This window comes from Microtus oregoni, unplaced genomic scaffold (assembly GCF_018167655.1).
Source record: "Microtus oregoni isolate MIOR12 unplaced genomic scaffold, Mior012 000018F_ref0000195, whole genome shotgun sequence".
NCBI lineage: Eukaryota > Metazoa > Chordata > Mammalia > Rodentia > Cricetidae > Microtus > Microtus oregoni.
Window position 1 is genome coordinate 10190983 of NW_024543077.1, and position 21688 is coordinate 10212670.

At 42.9% G+C, this 21688-nt stretch overlaps 1 protein-coding gene across 8 annotated transcripts in view; it reads right to left on the minus strand.

Annotated features, from left to right (window-relative positions):
* Positions 1-19083, minus strand: part of LOC121459135 (voltage-dependent calcium channel subunit alpha-2/delta-1) — a 427825-nt gene extending 408742 nt beyond the window's left edge. For all 8 annotated transcript variants that reach the window (XM_041668668.1, XM_041668666.1, XM_041668667.1 and 5 more), the window contains exon 1: positions 18953-19083. In XM_041668668.1, the coding sequence (XP_041524602.1) occupies positions 18953-19047 (95 nt within the window). In that variant the 5' untranslated portion in view covers positions 19048-19083. The remainder of the gene's footprint in view (positions 1-18952) is intronic.
* Between the last annotated feature and the right edge of the window lie 2605 nt (positions 19084-21688).

The window sequence follows — 21688 nt, forward strand, 5'->3', positions numbered from 1 at the left end:
GCGGACTGCTTGCTTTTGATGAATTGTAGTATCTTATGTGAAGTAAATTTTTGATCTTCAATTCAAAACGGTACAAAATGGAAAACTCATAGCAAGTAAAAACAGGGGGCAGTTTTCCTCTGCTATCGGCTGTTATTACTCTTGCTAAATCACATCATCAACCACACTTCTGGCTCTCTTCATGTGCAGGTCCTTCCTTCAACAGCCAGTCCCTCTAAATCCGGCAAGGTGGCATTCTACTATCTGCGATTTTATGAGAATCCCCCCCCCCTTTCTGCTTCATTATGATAAAAACACACACAAGCAGAGTAGTCCTTTTCCAGCCAGGCTCAGGTTTTTATATCACTTTATTACGTGTCACAGATATCCACCTAAAACTGTCTCCTAAGAAGAGTCCAGTGTTTTACAGAGACAGTGTCTAATGTTAAAAGGAGGAAACCCTAAGCCACCACTCTTTGAAAGCCTGGTCCATGAGCAGATGCCAAGGGACTAGTGGGCCTGCTTTCCAACACTTCCATCCCAGAAGTTCTGCTAGAGATGGGGCCTGGCAGCTATACTCACATGTCAGAACCGACCTACAGAAAAAGTCTTCGAACACGGCTAGTGTACAAATGGGCTACACTTCAGAAACCTGAACGCCCTTTGAAAAAGTATTTCTATGAAGTTTGCTTTGCAGTGGTTTCTAAAAGAAAAGGTACTCTGGATTGGGGCTCAGATTATAAGGAGAACATAGAAATAGGGACTTGATCAAATACAAAAGCTCTGTAGACACCTGATGCCCTGGAAAAGGAGTAAATATCGTAGAAGAGCAAGGAAGAGCAGACGGACACAAAGCCACTTAGCACAGTGGAAGACTATGTTTTGCCGTAAGAGAAGATAATGTCCTTATATCACCAAGGGTGCTCACCTCAGTATAAGGATAGCTCATCCATATATCACCAAGGGTGTCATCTCAGTTTAAGGATAGCTCATCCATATATTACCAAGGGTGTCACCTCAGTATAAGGATAGCTCAGAACTAACTCGGAACTGGGATCAGTTCGTGTGTGTGTGTGTGTGTGTGTGTGTGTGTGTGTGTGTTAATTCAAGTAGTTACGGAGTTAGGTCCAAAAAAATAACATTAAGAACTGATCTTGAAGACCACATACAGACTATATGATGATCATATGCATAACAAAGAAAGAACAACCCTGCCCTCATAAACCTTCCTCAGCGAATAAAGGGTTTGGTGTGCTGGCCCATAAATATTCTTTAATCACAAGCTCCCTTCCTGGTGCTCCATGTAAAAGAAAGATCTCATCATGTCCTAACCAAAGCTGGTCACAAGATAATGCTCAATGTTTATACTTGAGGTCTATAAGATGGTACATGTTGTACTAAGTATCACCAAATTCTCATATGCAAAGGTAATTTTGGCAAAATGTTTTAGTGAGGGCTACATAATGTAATACTCATCATATTTTACTATAACAAAAACTAGAATACAAATTATAATGTTTACTGAGGTGTACGATTTCTGCTGTGACACTTCAGATCTCTCTTTGACTCCTGGTCTCTACAATATTCTAAAATACATATTCTCTTTCTTGGAGGTTTTCACGCCTCATTGAAATAGCTATGAATTAAAGGGAATTTATCAATAATAAAACTTTTCTGAGGGCCTTTCCTGAAATCATGCAGACCAGAACAGCCACTCTGAGCAGTTTAGTGCAAGTCCAGCCAGCACTGGTAATATTTGTGGACATCTTGACTTGACATCCTATCTTCTGGGAGGTGCAACACCTCTTTGAAAAGATGTAATTAAATTCAATTAGGTTTAAGGGATCCGCTAAAGAACAGAACAAGGGTCCTTCAAGAGAGTCTCAAAACATCTGACTCTGATGTTCTATGAAACTAGTTTCTCTCAACAGTCTGAAAACTAAGCAAAAGTCCTTGACAGAGTTGTTCAGAAGTAAGCATATCCTGGCAGATATAACTTAGAAAAGATATCACAAAAAGATATTCTTCAAAAATAGGATAATCATGTACAACTATATAACATGTCCTTATGTAAAAATCCTACATTACAATATAAAAATGTCTTCAGGAACAGGCTGTCAGAAAAATTGTTAGTGGAAGAAATAGAATTTAAACAGAATATAGTTTTGTCAAAAAAAAAAAGTCTTTGAAGATATTTCAGTTCTGACGTGCACAGATGCCTGGGAAGAGAGAAGCCCACAAACTGGAAATTACAACAATTGTCCGAAGTTGCTAAGTGAATATCTGAACCAGGATAACAATGTATTCCATTCATAGGACCTCTGTTTTGTTTTGGTTTTGATTTTAGGCAGGGTCTCATATGTGGCCCTGGCTAGCCTGGAACTCACTGAGTAGTGCAAGTTGGCCTGGAAGTAAAGAGATTTGCCTGTGTCGGCCTCCTAGTGCTACAAGAAAGGCATCCATCAAGCCAGCCAGCTTTGACAACAAAGTATTTGATTCTGCCATGCTTCAATACAACTAATGTTTTTGTTCCTATTCTGGGAAACATTCTGGGATGTGTGGCATCAATGGAGAGACTTATGGGTGTTACCTGCACCCATAAGCCAGATATAGAGGAAATTCAACTTGCCCTGGATATGTTCTAACACAGTCTCATCTTGATTCATAGACATAAATTGATTTAGGATAAGTTTTTGAATATAGCTGTTATAATATAGACTAGTATATTTTATATGCGAGTATAGTATATTCTAGTATATAGTACAGTCTAGTATAGACTTTCATATCAGCTTACTTACTGAAGCAGTCACCTTATTACAGTATCTAAATAATTGTTCTGCTGACAGCAATATTTGTATTCAGAGCATTACAATATTCTAAGGAGAATATATTTAAAGCTAGATTTTGTTTGTAAGTAACATCAAATTCTGCTTAAGAATTACATGTAAAAACTGAATAGGAGGCTTCAAACCAAATGACTATAATTACCTCTAGGAAAAGAGCCACTGGCACAGTGGTATATGCTTGTGATCCCAGCAGTCAGAATGCTGGAGCAGGCACGTGGAGAGTTCGAGGCTAACCTACGCAACTTACTCAGCCTATTTCTCAAAACAAAGAATAAAAAGGGCAATGTGGGACAGGTGGTTCTGCAGTTAATTGCTCTTAAGTAAGACTCAGTTGGTTCAGTTCCCGGCGTCCACATGGCAGCTAAAATCTCTCTAAAGCTCCAGTTCCAGGGGATCTGACATTTTCCTCTGTCCTCCTTCTACCGGGGGCCGACAGAGCACAGGATACACGCAGACAAAGCACCCATACATTAAATAAATAAATGGGCTGGGGTACAGGCGGAACATTCGCCTAAAAGACACAGGTGACCCTGGAGTGGATGAAGTGAGGGAGAGAGGAAAGGAAACAAGAGAAAGCATGCTAGCCAACAGCTAAACAAGACCTCAAGTATCAAGGCAAAATCAAACTGAAAACAGCGATCAGTAGATCAGATCTACTCTTGACTTGATGCTGAAGACCCTGCACTGCTTATACCAAAGTTCATAAGGACAGAGAGATTTTGGATACTTGGACAATAGTTTCAAAAGTAAACTTATGCCTATTGAATGCCATTTTCAAAAAGACACACTATTTTATATATCTGTTTTAGATGTCTATGTAGGCAGTGCATGGCAGCTTACAACTGTAATCCCAGTACTAAAGAGGCAGAGGCAGAAGGATCTCTGCTGTGGGTTCAAGGCCATCCTAGCCAACAGGAAAAGCTCAAGGATAGCCCAGGACTACCTAGAGACTCTTCCTTAAAAACAACATAATGATGATGATAATAACTTCCTTTTTATCCACTAATTGCTTTTTCATTGTAAGTCACAGAAAATACACACGTGCAGTGGTTAGTAAATTGAGCTAGTAAATAAATAAACCTGTTCTTTAGCACAGTTAACATGAGTTAATGAAACTCATCACTCTGGCCTGAGTCCCGGGAGCTGGAAAATGAATTAGTGCTGAAGGTATAAAAAGACAGTCCTGAACAAATCTGTCAGGCAGGGATCCTACCAGAACACAGTGACAAGTCTGCACCGAACAGAGGAAGGGAGCCCCCCCCCCCCATTCGAAGCCTACAGAAGCCTGTTTTTTTGCATAAAAGCCATTTTACCCTTTTTTTCTTTAGAATTCCTACCATTGTTACTCATCTATTTCCATTCGTTGAGGAGACTCATTAATACTTTATAAGCAGGGTGTTAGAGAAGATTCCATAAGAATCCATAAAGAAGGAAGGCTAATTACTCTTTTAGACTGCGCCTCACTCACAGGGGCATTATACTGCACAGCGTTTGTGGAAGTCCCGCTCAGGAACCTTCCACGTGGCCCTAGCCTTTCAGGTTTACTGACAGTGATTTTGTAAAGGGGCTCAAGTCAATGCATAGACAATTCTGCTTGGGAGAAGCGGGGATGCTCAGCAAAGTAATTATGACAGCAACCGTAATGAGGAGCTAATGAGCTGCTAGAACTCACTCTCCTATAGGAAGATGTGGTCCATCATGATAAGGCAGAAGAGCGACAGGCCGTCTGATCCTTCAGAGGATGCCCCAAGCTTGCGAACACCTCTGGTGAGAAATGAACAGATTCCCCCATTTTCTACCTGCTCTCTTTTTGGTGGATCTCTGATAAATATCTAATCATAATAGCTGTGGTACTAGAATCCCAAGCTGGCTTTGACCGTTGACAGAGTTCGGTAACCTATATGAAATAAGGGTTATAAAGTTAGAAATGTGACTATAAAGGGGTGTATGTCCCTCCCAACATCAGGGAGACAGCAGTGAGGAGGGGATTCTGTAAATGCAATTAAGCTGTCAATCCACCTGGTTATGGGTTCATCTAAAGGAAGGCCCTCGTGGTCCGCTGATAGTCCCTAAAAGAAGGAGCAGACCTTTTTTCTAAAGCAAAGGGTTTTCTTAGTCCTTAAAAACTGAGCTGATCTACGGGGAGCTCACCAAGGCCAGCTGGACTGTGACCGAAAAAACATGGGATAAAACCGGACTCTCTGAACATGGCGAACAATGAGGGCTGATGAGACACCAAGGACAATGGCAGGGGGTTTTGATCCTACTTAATGTGCTGGCTTTGTGGGAGCCTAGCCAGTTTGGATGTTCACCTTCCTAGATATGGACGGAGGGGGGAGGACCTAGGACTTACCACAGGGCAGGGAACCAGGACTGCTCTGTGGACTGGAGAGGGAGGAGGAGAGGAGTGGGGGGAGGGGGAGAAGGGTGGGAGGAGGGGGAGAAGGGTGGGAGGAGGGGGAGAATTGTGGGAAGAGGGGAAGGGAAATGGGAGGCTGGGAGGAGGTGGAAACTTGTTTTTTGTTTATGTTTTTTTTTCTTCTTTTCGCAATAAAAAAAAAGATAAAAAAAAATAAAAAAAAAACTGAACTTTCAGGAGATTATAAAAAGGGAGGACAGAGCGATGTCACTTCTCCACTGAGCATTCTCAGAGGCTTTGGGCTGTTCAGACACCGAGACCTGCAGCTGACAGCAAACAAAGAGTGGAAATGGTACACCACAGGCGTGAGTGATCTGGAGTCAAGAGGAACTAAAGCCGGGCATCCTTCCTTTCAAGAGGACCCCAAGTCCCTGACTCTAGGAAACCCTCGGCATCTAACCAGATTATACCTCTTCAGTGCTCTCAAAGCACATAAGTCAACATGTCTGTGCTGGGGAACCAGAGGGAGACTCAACGGTGGGAGAATAAACTCAACATTACCCAGGTAACAAATTGGAGAGCTGAATTTTGAACCTATGCAGGTTACCAAATTAGACAAATTCTATGACAAGATTAATTCCAGATGTTCAAACGCTTCTGTTTCCAGGCTTCAATATATTTATAGAATTGGCAGTGATATATACACAACATTTCATTTACTAAATATATTCGTGTCATTAACCTTACAGGCAGTAAAAAGTTTTCAAAATTTTAACATTTGAGATCTTACATTTAAAACTTCAATGCATCTTGAATTAAATTTTATATATGGTGTGAGGTAAGGGTCTTGTTTTGTTTTCTACATGCAGATAATCAGTTTTCCAAAGCCCTTCTTTTCCAGAAGATGCTTTCTGAAGGAATCAGTTTCTCAATACCTCTACATGGCACACTCTGAAGGAGAAAAGATAAAAAAAAGAACAAAAAAAATCAACCAATAGTGATGTAAATCCTACGTGCTCCATGGTTCTGACAAGAAAACCTAACTAGAGAGGGCGCAGGACCACACCCCATGCGCTCGCTCTCAGGACCGGAAGTGAGCACTTGGACTAGAGAGGGTGCAGGACCACACCCCATGTGCTCGCTCTCAGGACCCAGGACCGGAAGTGAGCACTTGGACTAGAGAGGGTGCAGGACCACACCCCATGTGCTCACTCTCAGGACCGGAAGTGAGCACTTGGGAAGGCAACACAGATGCAAGGAGCCGACTCTGCAGTTACTCAGGGCGGCCCACAGCCCGGGAGACCTGCAGCCTTCTCAGGCATCTCCTCTGACTTGATTGATGAGCACAGGGAGAGGTTGTGGAGACCACACAGCTATTGCAGGTGGCTCACAAGGCCTCCTAAGATGTAGGGTCCAGCTTCATACAAAAGCCAGGACAGGAAGATTAGAAACAGTAAGGAGGGTGGGACATGGTGGCGCACACCTTTAATTCCAGCACTGGGGAGAGAGAGGCAGGCGGATCTCTGTGATAATAAATAAGCCTGGTCTACAGAGCTAGTTTCAGGAGAGTCAAGGCTGTTATACAGCGAAACCCTGTCTCAAAATTATATATATACCAGCATGGCTCAGACTATCTACCTGCATCTTCACACTGAGATAGACCAGCACAGGTCAGACTGTCTAACTATGTCTTCACACTGAGATAGACCAGCACAGGTCAGACTGTCTAACTATGTCTTCACACTGAGATAGATCAGCACAGCTCAGACTGTCTACCTGCAGCTTCGCACTGAGATAGACCAGCATGGCTCGGTGGTTATGAATATGGATACCAACCAACCTATCACTCCAGCAAGTGTTTCAATAGGGAATCACTATGTTTTTTGAGCACCGTCAAAGAGAAGACTCATTGGCACAGGGCTGAGAGCAGGTACAAACAGAAACGACAACCAGCAACTGCACGTGACACATATACACACTTGGATACTTTCTATACTTCTAGTGAAATTTCTGGATCCTTAATCTGTCTGGCAGAAAGCATTTTTAGATTTTTATACTATCTTCTAAATATTTATTCATTATCAGAATCCACGTTCATAATTTGCCATAAATTTCAGTTACATAAAAGTGTACACATAAAGTTTATATAGGCAACACACACATATATGTTGACAGATCTATATCTGTGGCTTCATCTAGGGATACAAAGTAAACACTGGGAGAAGATAACATGGCCCCTACACAGCCTGTTTAAGCCAGGGTTCAATCGCTCTGTGCAGTATAAAATCAGAGTACAGGGAACAATCTACTTCACTTGTGGAAAAGTACGAAAAATAGGGTATCATTCTAGGCTTTGAACCCTAAGATGCCCCCCTCTGTCACAGACATTTACAACCATGGACTCAGCCGGCTTTGAGACATCACACAGACAGGTTGTGTCTCACTTGATCATTTAAAGAATGAGTGACCTCATCTAATTATCACGCGTGGTTTACTCTGTGATGAGTTACCATTCCCCCATGTTTATTTATTACCATTGAGAATTACTATAAATTTTAAACAATTACTCACCGGTAGACCTTCATACCCATGTATTAACCTCTTGGGAAGCAAGCTACATACTCACACAATGCAATTTTGCCTCATGAAAATTAATTCCAGTTCCTACATTTATTCTAACAGGAAAATCAGGTGTTTGGCGAAAGAGCCAAGCGTGCACGATGTTGGATTGACAGCAGCCTGGCCACCCTTCATTAGGACCCATCCCCCAGAGGCTACACATGGCCCATTTGTTCAAGTCTCCTAACATTTTTACAGATGCAAATTTAAGTCAGTTCTAATATGATGTCACGGCAAAGGAGGGTTGGTATTCTTAAAGTGACAAGCGCCCTAAGAATCTGACACGCTGTGGCAAATGTCAAAGTGATTGCCACACTAAAGGCAGGTTCCGTGGCATTTGAAAACTTGCTGCTTCTATGTTATCATGGAGGAGTGCTCATGGGTCACGCATGAATGCATGGCTTAATTAAAACATCTCTTGGTAATTGAGCCAATCAAAATTTACAACAGAAATTCTAAGTGTTTCTTTTCCAGCTAGTATAGTATTTGTGAAAGGCCATGCGTGACGGGGTGGGGTTTCTGAGTGGAAAGAATCTTTGGCTAGGTAAGCTGATGAACAGAGGCCTTTTGGTGTCTCGTAGGCAGGTCCTTGCTGACTCCGCTGATGGTGACTGAAGCCTCATTCTGTGTGCAGGGCTGTCTAAGATCAATTCAATAAACATCATGAATGGACTGCTAGCTTAAATCTCAAATGTGCAGCTCCGCAGCTAAAAGCTCTCATCTTCGACAAAGAGAGGTTAGCAATGGCGAAATTGTGACTTTAAAGATAGACGCAATCTCCTGGAGCTCTCTGATCATATACCAGGTGATAGCCGCAATGTCAGGACGCCACAGCTCCGTGGCTCTGCTTTCTTCCTGGTCCCTTCGAGCACCCCACTTCCGTTCTTACCCCACTTTCGTCCTTAACCTAGGGACACATCACTTCTCCTACTCTCCCCTCTCTCTCATTCCACTGCATCTTAGCCTTCATCTCCTTTGTATGGTTTTATCCAGACACACCTTTAAGGCTTTTTGAAGCATGCACTTGTTTTTGTTTTTCCATTCATTTGGTTTTTTTGTTTGTTTGTTTGTTTGTTTTTTCTCATGGCCCAAGTGCACAACAATCCAGCTCGTTGAACCATAGGTCTTTTAAAGACAGAGAAGCCAGGCAAAGTGTGAATAGTAAACTCTGGTCATTAAAAAGTTCTCTGAGGTTCCCCAACTCCCTCAACTGATCCCTACTATGGCGCTGTGATGCAGGAACTATACTATAGTTGTTCTACAGACAGAAGCTGATGCTTAGTTCTGTTCTCCTCTCTGTGGGCTCTGTTTATCTCTGTCTCATCCCTGTGAGTCAATCAGATAATTAATGCTCACCCCTCAACCTGCCCATGCGCAGCCACAGAACAGGGGACTGGGAGAGCCTAGAATCTATCCGTTCAGTATTTAATTTTCACTCAGAACAAAATCCAAAGGCATTTCTGAAATTACCTGGTGTGAGCGAGAAGGAAACACGGAACACCCAACAAACCCGCTTAGGAGTTTATTAGAGGGGGTGTGTACAGGCCCGGGGAATCGTACAGAGAGAGAGGAAGATGGCGCATCCAGTTTTTTAAAAGCTGCCTAGCGCATGCGCACAGCGGGTTGGTGTGACTACTTCACGTGCAGATTGCACAGATGACGGGATCATGCATGTGCACAGGGTTTAGCTGAATCATACGTGGATAAAACCACGCATGCGCGCACGTGGGTCACGCAGGGGCCCTTTTAACATTCAGGCAATTGCCTAAGGGCCTATCTGCATATGCATGGCTCTAGAACCCGGAAGTGCAGCCTTATTTTTGGCTGAATAATTACAATTTCTCATCCATGAGACAGACGCGATGGTAAGACTTACCTTAAAGGACTATTTTGAAGGTGAGATGGATTTGAAAACATGGATATTGTTAATGACTTCACAGTGCCTGGCACTTGAGAAGGTGCTCAGATACCAAAGTGATAGGAAAGCTACCCGGAGTGAAAGTAATATAGTACAGGCATCAGTAGTGCTCACTGCTGGTGGAGAATCCAAACTAGCTCAGATAAGGCTGGGATGATGGCACACAGTTATAATCCCAGAGTTCTGGGGGCTTAAACAAGACAATGATGATTTCAAGACCAACATGAGCTTTGTGGTAACACCTTGCCGATAGATGATAGATAGATAGATAGATAGATAGATAGATAGATAGATAGATAGATAGATAGATAGATACAGAAGGAAGTAAGAAAGGCAAGGAGAAAAAGGAAAAAGTGAATAGCTCAAACCATGAATACCCATGGGAAGGGAATTTTGAAAAGAAAAAAAGTGAAGTCACAGAAGGGCGATAATAGCCCTTCATTCTTTCCATCTCTTCCCACAAACCACAAGGGTGGCTTTTCCAAACTGTAATGGGACCAATGTGATCAAGATTAATGCTTGGAACTGTTGGCAGCCGTAATCCTAACCATTCATCCATTCATGCAACCTGTAAGGCAGCTGCCAGTAATTTTAAGACCTCTGGGACACCTGAGATGTCTCCAAGAGGGTTGACCCAGGACACACCTGGCCAGAATATTTGATCTGCGGTGATTTGTCATTTTATCTAATTTATCATCTTGTTTTCTTGATTCGATATTGACACGGGAGGACGGTTATAAAGAATACAAGGGAGTAAACCACTAACAGTTAACTGAAAATCAATAAAAATGTAGAATTGCCAAGAAATACCTTTGGAATCTGATCCATGATATTACAACTTTAAATCACAAGCATGTCTTCCACTGCCCTATTGCTGTGAAGAGAAACCATGACCATAGCAACCCTTGCAAGAGAAAGTATTTAATAAAGGCTTGCTTAGTTTCTGGAGCAGAAGCTCAGAGTTACACCCTGGTCCATCGGCAGCAGGAAGAAGACAGACTGGCCCTGACTTGGGCTTCTAAAACCTCAAAGCCATCCCCATTGACACCCTTCCTCCAGCAAGGCCACACTCCTGACTCTTCTAATCCTTTTAAATAATGGCACTTCCTGATGACCAAGAATTCAAATACATGAGCCTATGGTGACCATTCTTATTCAAACAACCAGACAAACACAAACACGTTAGATTCAGTCACTGAAAGCTACAGTCGAGAAGATAATCTCTCTCCAAGAAAGGAGTATGGGAAATAACCAAGTCAAATGCCCTAATATAACTCCTGTTCTCAAGACTGAAGAATTCCAAATCCTTTCACCCTTCTCATTCTGAATTCGTTCTAGATTTCTCGCTTTCCTCCCATTGCCAAATTCCTGGAAAGAGCAGTCTGCGCTTGCTGTCTCCACATCCCCAGCTTCCTGCATGCCCTCCGAGAGCAGGAGCCACTTCTGTCACCAACACTATGGAAACTTCTCTTCTGTGCCACCAGCCCGATGACATCCTCAATGTGACCGTCCTGCCGGGCCTCTCTGCAAAGGAAAAGTGCCTCCAACCTCTTTGGAAAGTCTCCATTATGGATACCAAATATTCTTCCTGAACTCTTCTTCCTGGCTTCAAACAGCTATTCTGAAATGACCACCAAACACCCACAGATAGAGTTCTAAAGGCGTGCAGAACAGTACAAACTACAGCAAAGGTACCTATCTCTCTCCACCTTCAACCCTTGCCTGCATTCCTCCTCAGGGAATGAAGTTTAAGGAACACACAATCTACCTGCTGGAGGACTGAGCTTCATCTCCAGCTTTCCCCCTTTCTGATTTCCCAAATCCTCTCATCATCAAGACCCGAAATGTCTTCTCCACAGTACGTCCTCCACCTCCTTCACTTTCTCGTAGCCCCTATTTTGAGGATCTCAAAGGACACTTGATCCTCAAACGATGTTGAGTTAGCCTAATACCTTCTCTCCTCACCTCTGTCACCAACATGGCCCCTTTTTAGTCATTTGGTACATCCTGTGGCTCAAAATCTGCTGCCACTTTTTCTTCCCTTTACAATTCCGAACAACAAAGGATGAAGACACACAGTTTACATAGCAGAGTTACTGTAACTGTTCCTGGGCTGTGTTCACTATGATTCTCCATCGGGTTACAACGTAATGAACTCTAGCCAGACTAAACAGCAGCCATCCCTCCAGCAAGTCTTCCCGCCTAGCCATGCCTCCCACACAACAAGTCATGTTTCAGTAGACCCTGCTTTTCCAAAGGTCTCCTGCCTTTTGCTTGGCCTTGCACACTACTGTTTGACACCTAACTTGGAACTGTGATTGCCATTCACGGGGGCGCCCTTCCTCAATTTGTATTCCTAGGATGGACCTGGGTGAAGCACATGATTTGCGCTGAATAATGATTGCATTAATTGTTGGATTCAAGTATATTTTACATTGAAATATTTGGAGCAGAAAATATTTAAAGATAAAGTATAAGTTAAAACTATTTCCAAAAAATCAAATACACTATTGGTCCTAATTGTTTTGAGCGCTCTCCTAGAAGCCTGCTCATCTATGGGTTATTTTGTTTCTTATAATCTCATGGAAGAAATTTTGTTACGGAGCCTCATGCTTGATAATTAACACTTAAAGCCTTTAATAAAATATTATGCTAATATTTCTTATATAATGAACCACTTCCCTAGGGGTTCATAAAAACATATGAATTTGTAAGGACTTTTATGTTTTTGAGGTCTAGACTAGTTTAATGTCTGTAGTCCTTAAACTGAATATTTAGGTCTCTAAAATGAATGTCACGCTTAGTGAGCAGTATTTCAAGTCCAAGAAAGATCACGCTAGAAAAGAGCCAGGGATGATCACAACACAGTGAAAATAGCTACACCCTAGAAAAGCACCAGGGGTGGCAATACTGTGAAAATCGCAGCCCGCTACCTCCAGCCTCTGCAGGTCTGTAACTCGTAAATCTGAGGGCTCCTTTCTCTACCCCACCTTTTGGCATCACTCCTCGGCAGTGTTATCACAAGGCGTGTTGATCACCATTTACAAACAAGCAATTTTCCCAGTGTGTCTGACCTCATTTATATTATTGAGCTATTCCTCTTTCAACTCTGCGGATAAGGCTCGCTCGTCTGGCCAGCCCTTTCTATGGCCAGCCAGGGCACCTTAGAGAGGGATACTTTCCCCAGCTCTTCCCCATTTGTCCCTCTCATTACCCACAGTGTGTGGGCAAATGTCAAAGGAAACAATAGTCTAGACTGTCTGATGGCTCTGACGGAAGTGTGTCAGTTATGTGGACAGATTCATCTGTGTGCCACCATCCTCACAAATTTCCCTCGGAGGGGAGGAAGAAGTGTCAGCAAACCCTGAGCAGAGAGTCAAGCAAGAAAGACCTGAACTTAAGAGCTGGCTATGGACACCCAGGGAGGGGGAGATAAAAATGCCCCTCTTTGGTTTGCTGCCCATGCTCAATCACAGTTAATTATGATTAGTATTCATTGTACACTCCTGGGCAGAAAGAAAAAGAAATGGCACACAGCACTGAAAATAAGACTGTAAGCATTATTTTCCCTTGAGCACCAGGAGAGAACCATAGTAAAATCTCATTGCCCGTGGAAAAGAACGCGGACAGGGAGCTTAGCCTCCAAGTGACCTGTTCAAAGCGGACAAGACCATCATTTTCTATGCCATCATTTCTACTTTAACTTGTTCTTGCATTCATGATACTGAATTTTAAATGTATCCTAATTTTTTAATTCACTGAGCATATGGTTTTTAAAAAAAAAATCAGAAGCATATGTTAAAATAACATTTAGCCTGAAATGTTCCGCATTCATATTCAAAGAGAACTTCAATACTGATGTAATTTATATGGGATATATGTCATATATCATATATATTAATTTTGATAATTCAGAATCAGGATGAGATTATATATATATGAAATTAAAATAAACATATATTAAAAACAAATGTGCACCTGTTTGCTTGGGCCACAGGCCAATGGCTTTCTTGTTTGTAACATTATTAGAATCTGTGCAAACAAATTTCAAAAGTAAAGAAAGAAATGGCCACTGACTTGATTCATTGTTTTAAATGCTAATAGTATTGGTTTCTATGTGCTAAATCACTACAAAAGGAAGCCTTTAAACAAAAAATGCATGAAAGTTCATATTTTATATAATCTCAAACCTTCACATGATGCCTTCATTTCTAAAATATACTACCAAGTACATTTAACTCTTACAAACATTGGTGCATACTCTATATAAATGCAAGGTAAAACTGCCTGTTACAGGTGGACTTCCTCAGGGGTGGCCAAGGTTTAAAGTGCAGTGGTTTCATTTGTAAGTTACTCTTATCTATGACGTCACACTCACTCCTCTTAACAAGCAACGCTAATACGTGAAATGAGATTTAACCTTGAAGACAGGAAGTGATTAACAGACATCTTACAGCATGGACCCTGGGAATGACCTCACACGGCAAAGGTTTTTCAATCTAGCAAACCATCCAGTATGTGTGTTTGTGTGTATGTATGTATGTATGTATACAAATATATACTCATGCATGTATATTTTAACACACAAAATATTATCTAGGAATTAAAGAATACTATAACCGTACACACTTGACAACTTATCTAATTATAGACTAAATCTTTAGATCCTTGTACTAAGAGACAAATGTGTGAGGCTTCCCAGCATTTCAGTACAAGTTGTTATCCTGCGTTCAACTGACATTGTCTTCCAACACGACAAAGAAAACCATGCCCCCATTTTCATGTCTTATTGCACATAAAAGCCGAGGTAAATCATGTGCAGGCTCCACGGCCGGCGATCACCGCTCAGCTCAAGTGGACAGGAAAGCAACTGCATGAAAGGCTGGAAAAGTTATAGTGCCACTTATAGGCTATCCAGGAGAAGAAGGGTAGTCTGCCACACCTCGAGACACAGCACACAGTGTGCGCAGCAGGCCCTCGAAACGGCAAAACAGCCTTCCCCACGGAAGCAGCTTCCACACTCTTTGACACCCTACCTCAGACCTCTCTTTTAACACAGCTGATGGAAGGCTGTTACTTTTCAACCATAAAATGTTACATTTTAGAAACATTAAAGCCAATTCTGATTTCTTCATAGCATCCTACCTGCTTATGTCACAACTTTCTGGGTCACTATGGAAGGAGATTTAAAATTGCATAATTGCACAAAAAAATAGTTCATCTCACCCACTTAAATCCCCAGCTTTAAGCTAAAACTTCATTCAAGATTAAGAAGAAAATAATACTGTCTTGGAAATTCATATATGGATTGAAAATAGGAAAAAGAATGCATAGGTATTTTATATAACGATGTTACAGAGAACATATGGATTAAATAACAGTTGTGAGCACAAATATTGAATCATTTTCAAAATTCTACATACCTTGCTATGAATTTACACTCTAAAAGCAAATAATAAACTTAAAGACAATACTTGCATGCATCTTCACGGAAAAGCACAGAAGCATACTGTATTGTTATTTTCATATCAGAGAAACAATAGAAAGGTATCCAGGTGTTATTATAATTAATAAAACTCACTGGAAAAAGGAAAGATACATCCTCATTTAGATTCTTTTTATAACCCCTAAGCTTATATTACTGTATACATTTTTCTAAAATAATGTTTTAGATTTTATTTCAGTTGGCCTAATGCTCACTAAAATGTCAATCCAAATAGCCACTTAAATACATACATATAACAATAACAAATTAAACATTATGCTAATATTTACACAGAGAAATACACCTGCTGTTTCATATTCCACCCAAACACCTGTGGAGTAATAAATGCTCTTTTGTTTTTAGGCTCATGAGAACCAATTGGAAATTGAGAAAGGGGTCTTTAACACTCATTCATTTTAGATTCCATATATATCCTATTTTATTTTATATTCTTTAATAAGATGGACGTCCTCATGTCATGCAGAACACAAACAGAAAAGTCAAGTGAGCATAACCAGCTCCCCCAGTCCTAAAGCGTAGACTAGCTGATACCCATCATCCCAACATCATGACATACAGCAATATGTCTGCATAATACAGAATATGATTATATGTATCAAAATAATTCAGTACTCAAACTACTAATTTTATGATATTTTATGTTTATTTCTTAAAGTAACTAAATTCTTGGTTAAATATTTAGATCTTTATAAAGCTATAATCAAACTCAAAATAGTAATTGGCTTTCATTCAACTGTTGTTCACTTGGTTGCACTTTGATATGACTGAGATAAAAGCTTAATTTTAATTATAATCCATTAAAAGCATTATATATATAAACAGGGTCTTAAATTAAGAACAGATTTTAAATTAACATTACTATACTGATCAGGGTGCATGTGTTCCTGAATTTTAAAATAGATATGTTTTAGCATAAGTGCCAAGAAATTCTTTCCAGAAAGAAGGCTGTCCTTTTTGAGAAAACACTCTGAAACCCCAATGTAACCTGTGCACAGAATGACATGAAGCTAATGTGTCTTCCAGCACAGCAGAAGCTAAGAAGCCTGCATGCTCGGTAGCACATCAGGCTTTTTGTTTCACACCTTGCTTTGGAAAGAAACATCTAGCCCAGAAAAAATAAAAATAAAAACTGTATCAAAATTCCTTTTCCTGAAAATAAATTCATTGTTTGAATGCTAATTGTTAGGATATGTTTACTATTTATTACAGAAGGATATACTATGTTAAAATGTTAAAACAGGGCAGAAAATTCAGTATGTAGAGTAATATGCTTATTATAATAAAACTAAAGTCTTTCCTACAAGCATTGCTAAAAAATATGTTCATTATGATTATAATTCAGCACCAACTCCAATTAGTGCCTAATTAATGTTACAGCGTGTTAATGGCATGGTCTTCCTCCTCTGAAAATGAAAAATTCTCATTTTATATTTTTGCTGAAAAATAAAACTGCCAACATAAGAAAACTTATAAACAGAAGCATCCTAATTTGCCGTTAGTAACAATCTTTGGATTCCCTTCTTATAATCCTGATTTTTTCCCCCCCAGAGGATCTGAGCTTGACCACTGCATTTAATTTCTTTGTCATGCAAGCAAAGCAAATGGCACTGTTTCTTGATGAGATTGATGCCACATGTGTTCTCACAGATTTTATTCAAAAATCTAACACCAAGTAGGGATGTCAACTATCCTTCCTCTGAAGATAGAATCACTACCTTCACAGATAAAGAACTGCAGAAGCGGGAAGGCTTCCAAAAGCATTGTGAGTACTACCCTCAGTCCACTGACTTGGAGCCACAAAGCCTGCTCTGAGTCCCTGATAATGTTTCACATAGTCAGAAAACATTGTCATACTCCCATTGTTGGAAAACAACTCAAATCCTTTCAAAGAAAAGGAATCGCAATCCCTATCTTAAGTGCCTATTTGATAATGTTCAAATCTTTAGCACATACCTGAGCAGGAAATGAAGTTACTTAAATTGGGGAAAGCATTTTATTACAGATGTTCTTCTAACAAGAATCTTTACAACAATATTTTACTATGAGATGCTCAGAATGAATGGGGGTTTTTTTTTGCATTTTGTTTTCCTTAATATGAGGAAGCACCCTCCCTAAATGATAGCAATATTGGCAAATGATTATAAAACAACACTAAAAAGGTGTGATCCGAGCACGTTAAGAATACGCCTTCCTAAGAGCTGCAACTTCTTTGACACAAAATGCAAGAGCGTCACCCGAGTTCTTATGTAATAGGCCAAGCTTCAGAAGTACTAAAAATATAAATAAGCAAAAGTGTGATTTCTTAATAAGACTGAATGGTTTTGTAGCATCTTGGAAATTCTTAGACTTTTCATGCTTAAAATTAAACATTTGGAACATTCTGCCAATTAAACGAAGCTCTACAGATGGCATTCACCCTTCTGCTTCATAACAAAAATGATGTGCAATCATTTTTATGGAATATTACCTAAAGAGAACGTTACTGTAAATCAATGACAGAAATATTAGACACCCCCTTTCTCAGGGCTGGAATATGCATCTCTAGATGCTTGCACTGACGCCTAAGGTGATAAATATTCTAGGCCAAATCTAAAATAATAGCTGTCGGGTTCCAGCGAGTAAGGGTGCACTTCTAGTGTATCCCCCAAAACTCCAGGATCCAGCTTTCTGCCAACAAAGGACAGCAAGTGATTCCCCGCAGCATAAAAGCCAGGAAGGCTACCTTGGGCTTTGTTTTTGTTATGTAAAATGCATTTAAGTGACTCACCCACTTAAGACTACCTACTCCGAGAAGCTTTAAAGTACCTTCAAGAACCAAAATAAATGCTTTCCCAGGATGCCAGATAAGCTATTCAGCGCTTTTAAAAAATATGTATATATTTATATGTGCCACTGACTCTGATTGCTTCTTGCAGCCTGAGAGAGCGGAGAACGGTTGCATTGCCTTCCCTTCCGCCCTGTGACTATAGCTACCTTTCAACACTCTATTTCCAGAATAGCAACGGCTTTTTTTTTTGAAAGTTATTTTAGAAATGTTAAAAATAAGAGAAAATTGCAGGAGACTGTGGAAATAGTTCCTCCCTCAAAGAATAGGGGTTCTATTCATTCTAAGAACAGGAACGCCGTGTTTGTCGGCTCTTAGATGTTTCAAATAAAGGGTTGGATAGGTTGGCTTTGGTGGCCCTGGTACCTGTGAGCTCTGGGGTGGACAGCACGCTCAGCTGCCGGGAGTGAACTGGCTGGAAACCAAGGAAGCTGTCAGGCGCTCCTAGTAATTTGGGCTCTAAATGAGTTTGGACAGCACAGCAATTAGCATCCTAGGGGCCAAGTACAGGAGAAGTGCGAGCTACCCGGGCCAGCCTGAAATTAACTCTGTGAAATACCTAACGGAAACACAACTTTTCATCTGGCCTGGCTTGGTGGGAGCTGGGTATGCCGGCAAAGTTTTTCCCCAAGTCCGACTACAGTCTTCAGCGTGCAGCATCCTCGGAGACCTGGCTGAGACGCCGCCGACGGCTGGCGGACGTTCCCCGGGAAGGCGGGCGCGGCGGGCCGAGGCTCGCACGCCGGTTCCGAGCTCATTCCAGCGGCCAGCAGCGCAAGGCTCGCCCGCCCACCCTGCCGGCCTCGGCGGCTCCCAGCCGCGCTCCCCGCCCCCCACGGCAGCCTGGCGCCGAGTCGGGACCCTGGCCTCCAGCCCCTGCCCGGACCCGCTGCCGACTTACGTGACGGCCGAAGGGAAGGGCTCCTGGCTGGAGGGGCCGATCAGGCAAGACAGGAAAAGTGTCAGAGTCAAGGCCAGCAGGCAGCTTGCAGCCATCTTCGCTATCGAAGATCAGCGCCCTCCTGGCCGGCCTGGAGGAGGCGGCGGCGGGGCTGCACGCGGCGGCCGGGGACCGAGCCGGGGCGCCGACGTCTGCGGGAGGGCGCGCGGGGAGAGGCGGGCAGGGCACGGGCGGGGCCCGGCGGGCGGGCGGACTCTCTAGCGCGTGGTGGCCGCTCCGTGCCTAGGCTGCCTCGCCTGCGCCGCCATCAAGCGCGACCGTGGAAACGGAGCTCGGCCAGCCTGCTGCCGGCGCCCGCGCGCTCTCTGCCTCCCCGCGCTCGCCTCCCTGATTTATCCGCGGTCTCTGAGGCGAGGGCGGGGGCGGGGCGGGGGCGGAGGGGGCGGCGCGGGGACGCGGCGGCTGCGGGGATGGGGGTGGCCGGAGCCGGGCCCGGGCTGCTTTCCCCGGGCGGGCGGGTCGCGGGGAGGCGGCTGTGGGTGGGCAGCAGCGCGAGGGCCGGGCGTCAGAGCCGGGCGGGGACGGGCCGGGCGCAGCCCTCCATACAAGGCAGGGAGGAACTCCCAAAGTCGGCGTCGCCTGCTCCCGCCGCGGGGCGAGCGGAGGCCGAGCCCAGCCGGCCCGAAGAGGCTCCCCAGGGGACCACCCGCCGCCCGCGGGCATCCACGGGCGCGCAGGCTCCTACCGAGCACTTGGCTCGCCTCCTCCGGGGTTATTTTATTATTTTATTTTATTTTATTTTTTGCACAATCTGGCACGGGCCCCCAAGCCCTTCTCCCAGGCGTAGCACCTCCTGCCTGGCTCGAAACCGTGAAGTGATTTGACAACAAATGTAGGAGGGGTTTGTGTGGTGCGTTTGAAAGCGCCACTGTCGACTCTGCCAGGTGGCACTGTTTTTTCATGGTGTGCCAGAGGTTAGAGCCTTCGACAGGGTTGGGTGCTAATGGTGCCAGCGGCCCTATGCCCAGATACAACTAGACTCGCTTTACCTGGCAGGGACGGCGCCTCGCGGGAGGGCCGGGAATAGATGGAAGAAGAAGCTGAAACTGTAAGATCTCTTTCCTACTGTGCGGTAGGAATGAAAGGTGGAGGGAGGGATACACCTTCGAGGGCGGCTACTGTGCCAAGGGGCTTTGGTAACGTCTTAGCCAGCAACCTTCCAACCGGTTTGAAAAAACTCCCCGCCCTGACCACTGCTCGGCTTTGCTGGACAAGGTTGTTGCTGGGTGAATTCACTTTGTTGGTGTGAACAACAGAAACAGGTGGCATTCTTCAAAATACATCTGAAACATGGATGAAGGGCTGCTTTCCCCTCCATCCTGGGGAGACGCGGTGGCCGGGCGTGCGTGGGTTCTTCTAGAAACAGAATAAAACAAACAGGTCTTCACTTATACCCCTCCCCCGCGGTTCCGACCACCTTCAAAGATAAGATTTGATGGACTGCTGCTAGCTTTCTTCTTGGAGCAGCACAAATTCCTCAGCTGCTTCCCGAAGGATATGAAAACACTTTTGACATGAAGTCAGAGAATACAGTTCGTGATGAGGAAAAAAAAAAAATAAAGACACTCCCTCTAAGGCGAAGACTCTGATGATCTGCGTGGCTGTAAGATTGTTAGTCAGCCCTCCCTCCTCCCTCAGGGCCCAGGGGTTTGTGGAAGGATAGACCGCGCTACTCATTTGGAATTGATTTTCTAAAGGCAACCTCCCCAAACAAAGAAATGATGGTGGGTAAGAGTGATTGCTGGCCAGAGCACAAGTGTGTCCGTGATTTTCCCGTGTTTGGCCCAGTGGTTTAGCTTTCCCTTTCCCCCTCCTCTTCCTTTTCCAGCCTTATTTGTTTTCTTCAGGTCCTCTGCCTCTCTATCTGGCCCTTTGTTTCCTCTTTCCTACTCTGAGTGGCCTCACAAAGGCGCCCCAGAGCGACTTAACTTAGTTTGTTTTGTGCTAGGCAATGACAGAGCTTGGCACCAGGCTTGCAGGAAAAAGGAGTGAAGTGGGATGTAATGGGATTGAGAGCTACAGCTCGGACGGGTATTTTACAATTGCAGCTTTCCAAAATGAGACACCCAGATAGTCAACTCCATCATTCTTTTCAATTTTTAATGACTCATAGACTGATCTTCTTCTCCGGCACGAGGATTAGAACAAGAGAATTAGATGCTCGTTATTGTTTACCGAATGTGTTGGTATAATAATGGGCTCGCTATATTAAAATATCGTTATGATATATTCTGTCAGTTATTTCATTAATACTCCAGACTTCCTACCTTGGTACATAATTTCCAAATATATATATATATATATATATATATATATATATATATATGACATAAGGCTTATAGAGCGAAAGAATGTAATAAAGTTCTTGAGAAGGTAAGTCAGGTTTTATTAGTAACCTGGTTGGTCTTTGGCTCTCTCTGATAAAGCACCATGCTCTTCAGTATCTGAAGCTATGGGAGAAAGATGTTGCTTCTGCAACTCTTATTTTGAAGGGTAGGTGGTTTTCAACTACAAACTACAAACCGTTTGATTCTCCGCAGTGGAGTTTAGCTGTTGTTTTCATCAACACAAAACTTTTAAGTGAAAATATTCAAAATGACTATATATATGTATGTATATAAAATATCTTAAAGCCACCTGCACAACATGCGTTATGCTTCTACCGGATTAACCATA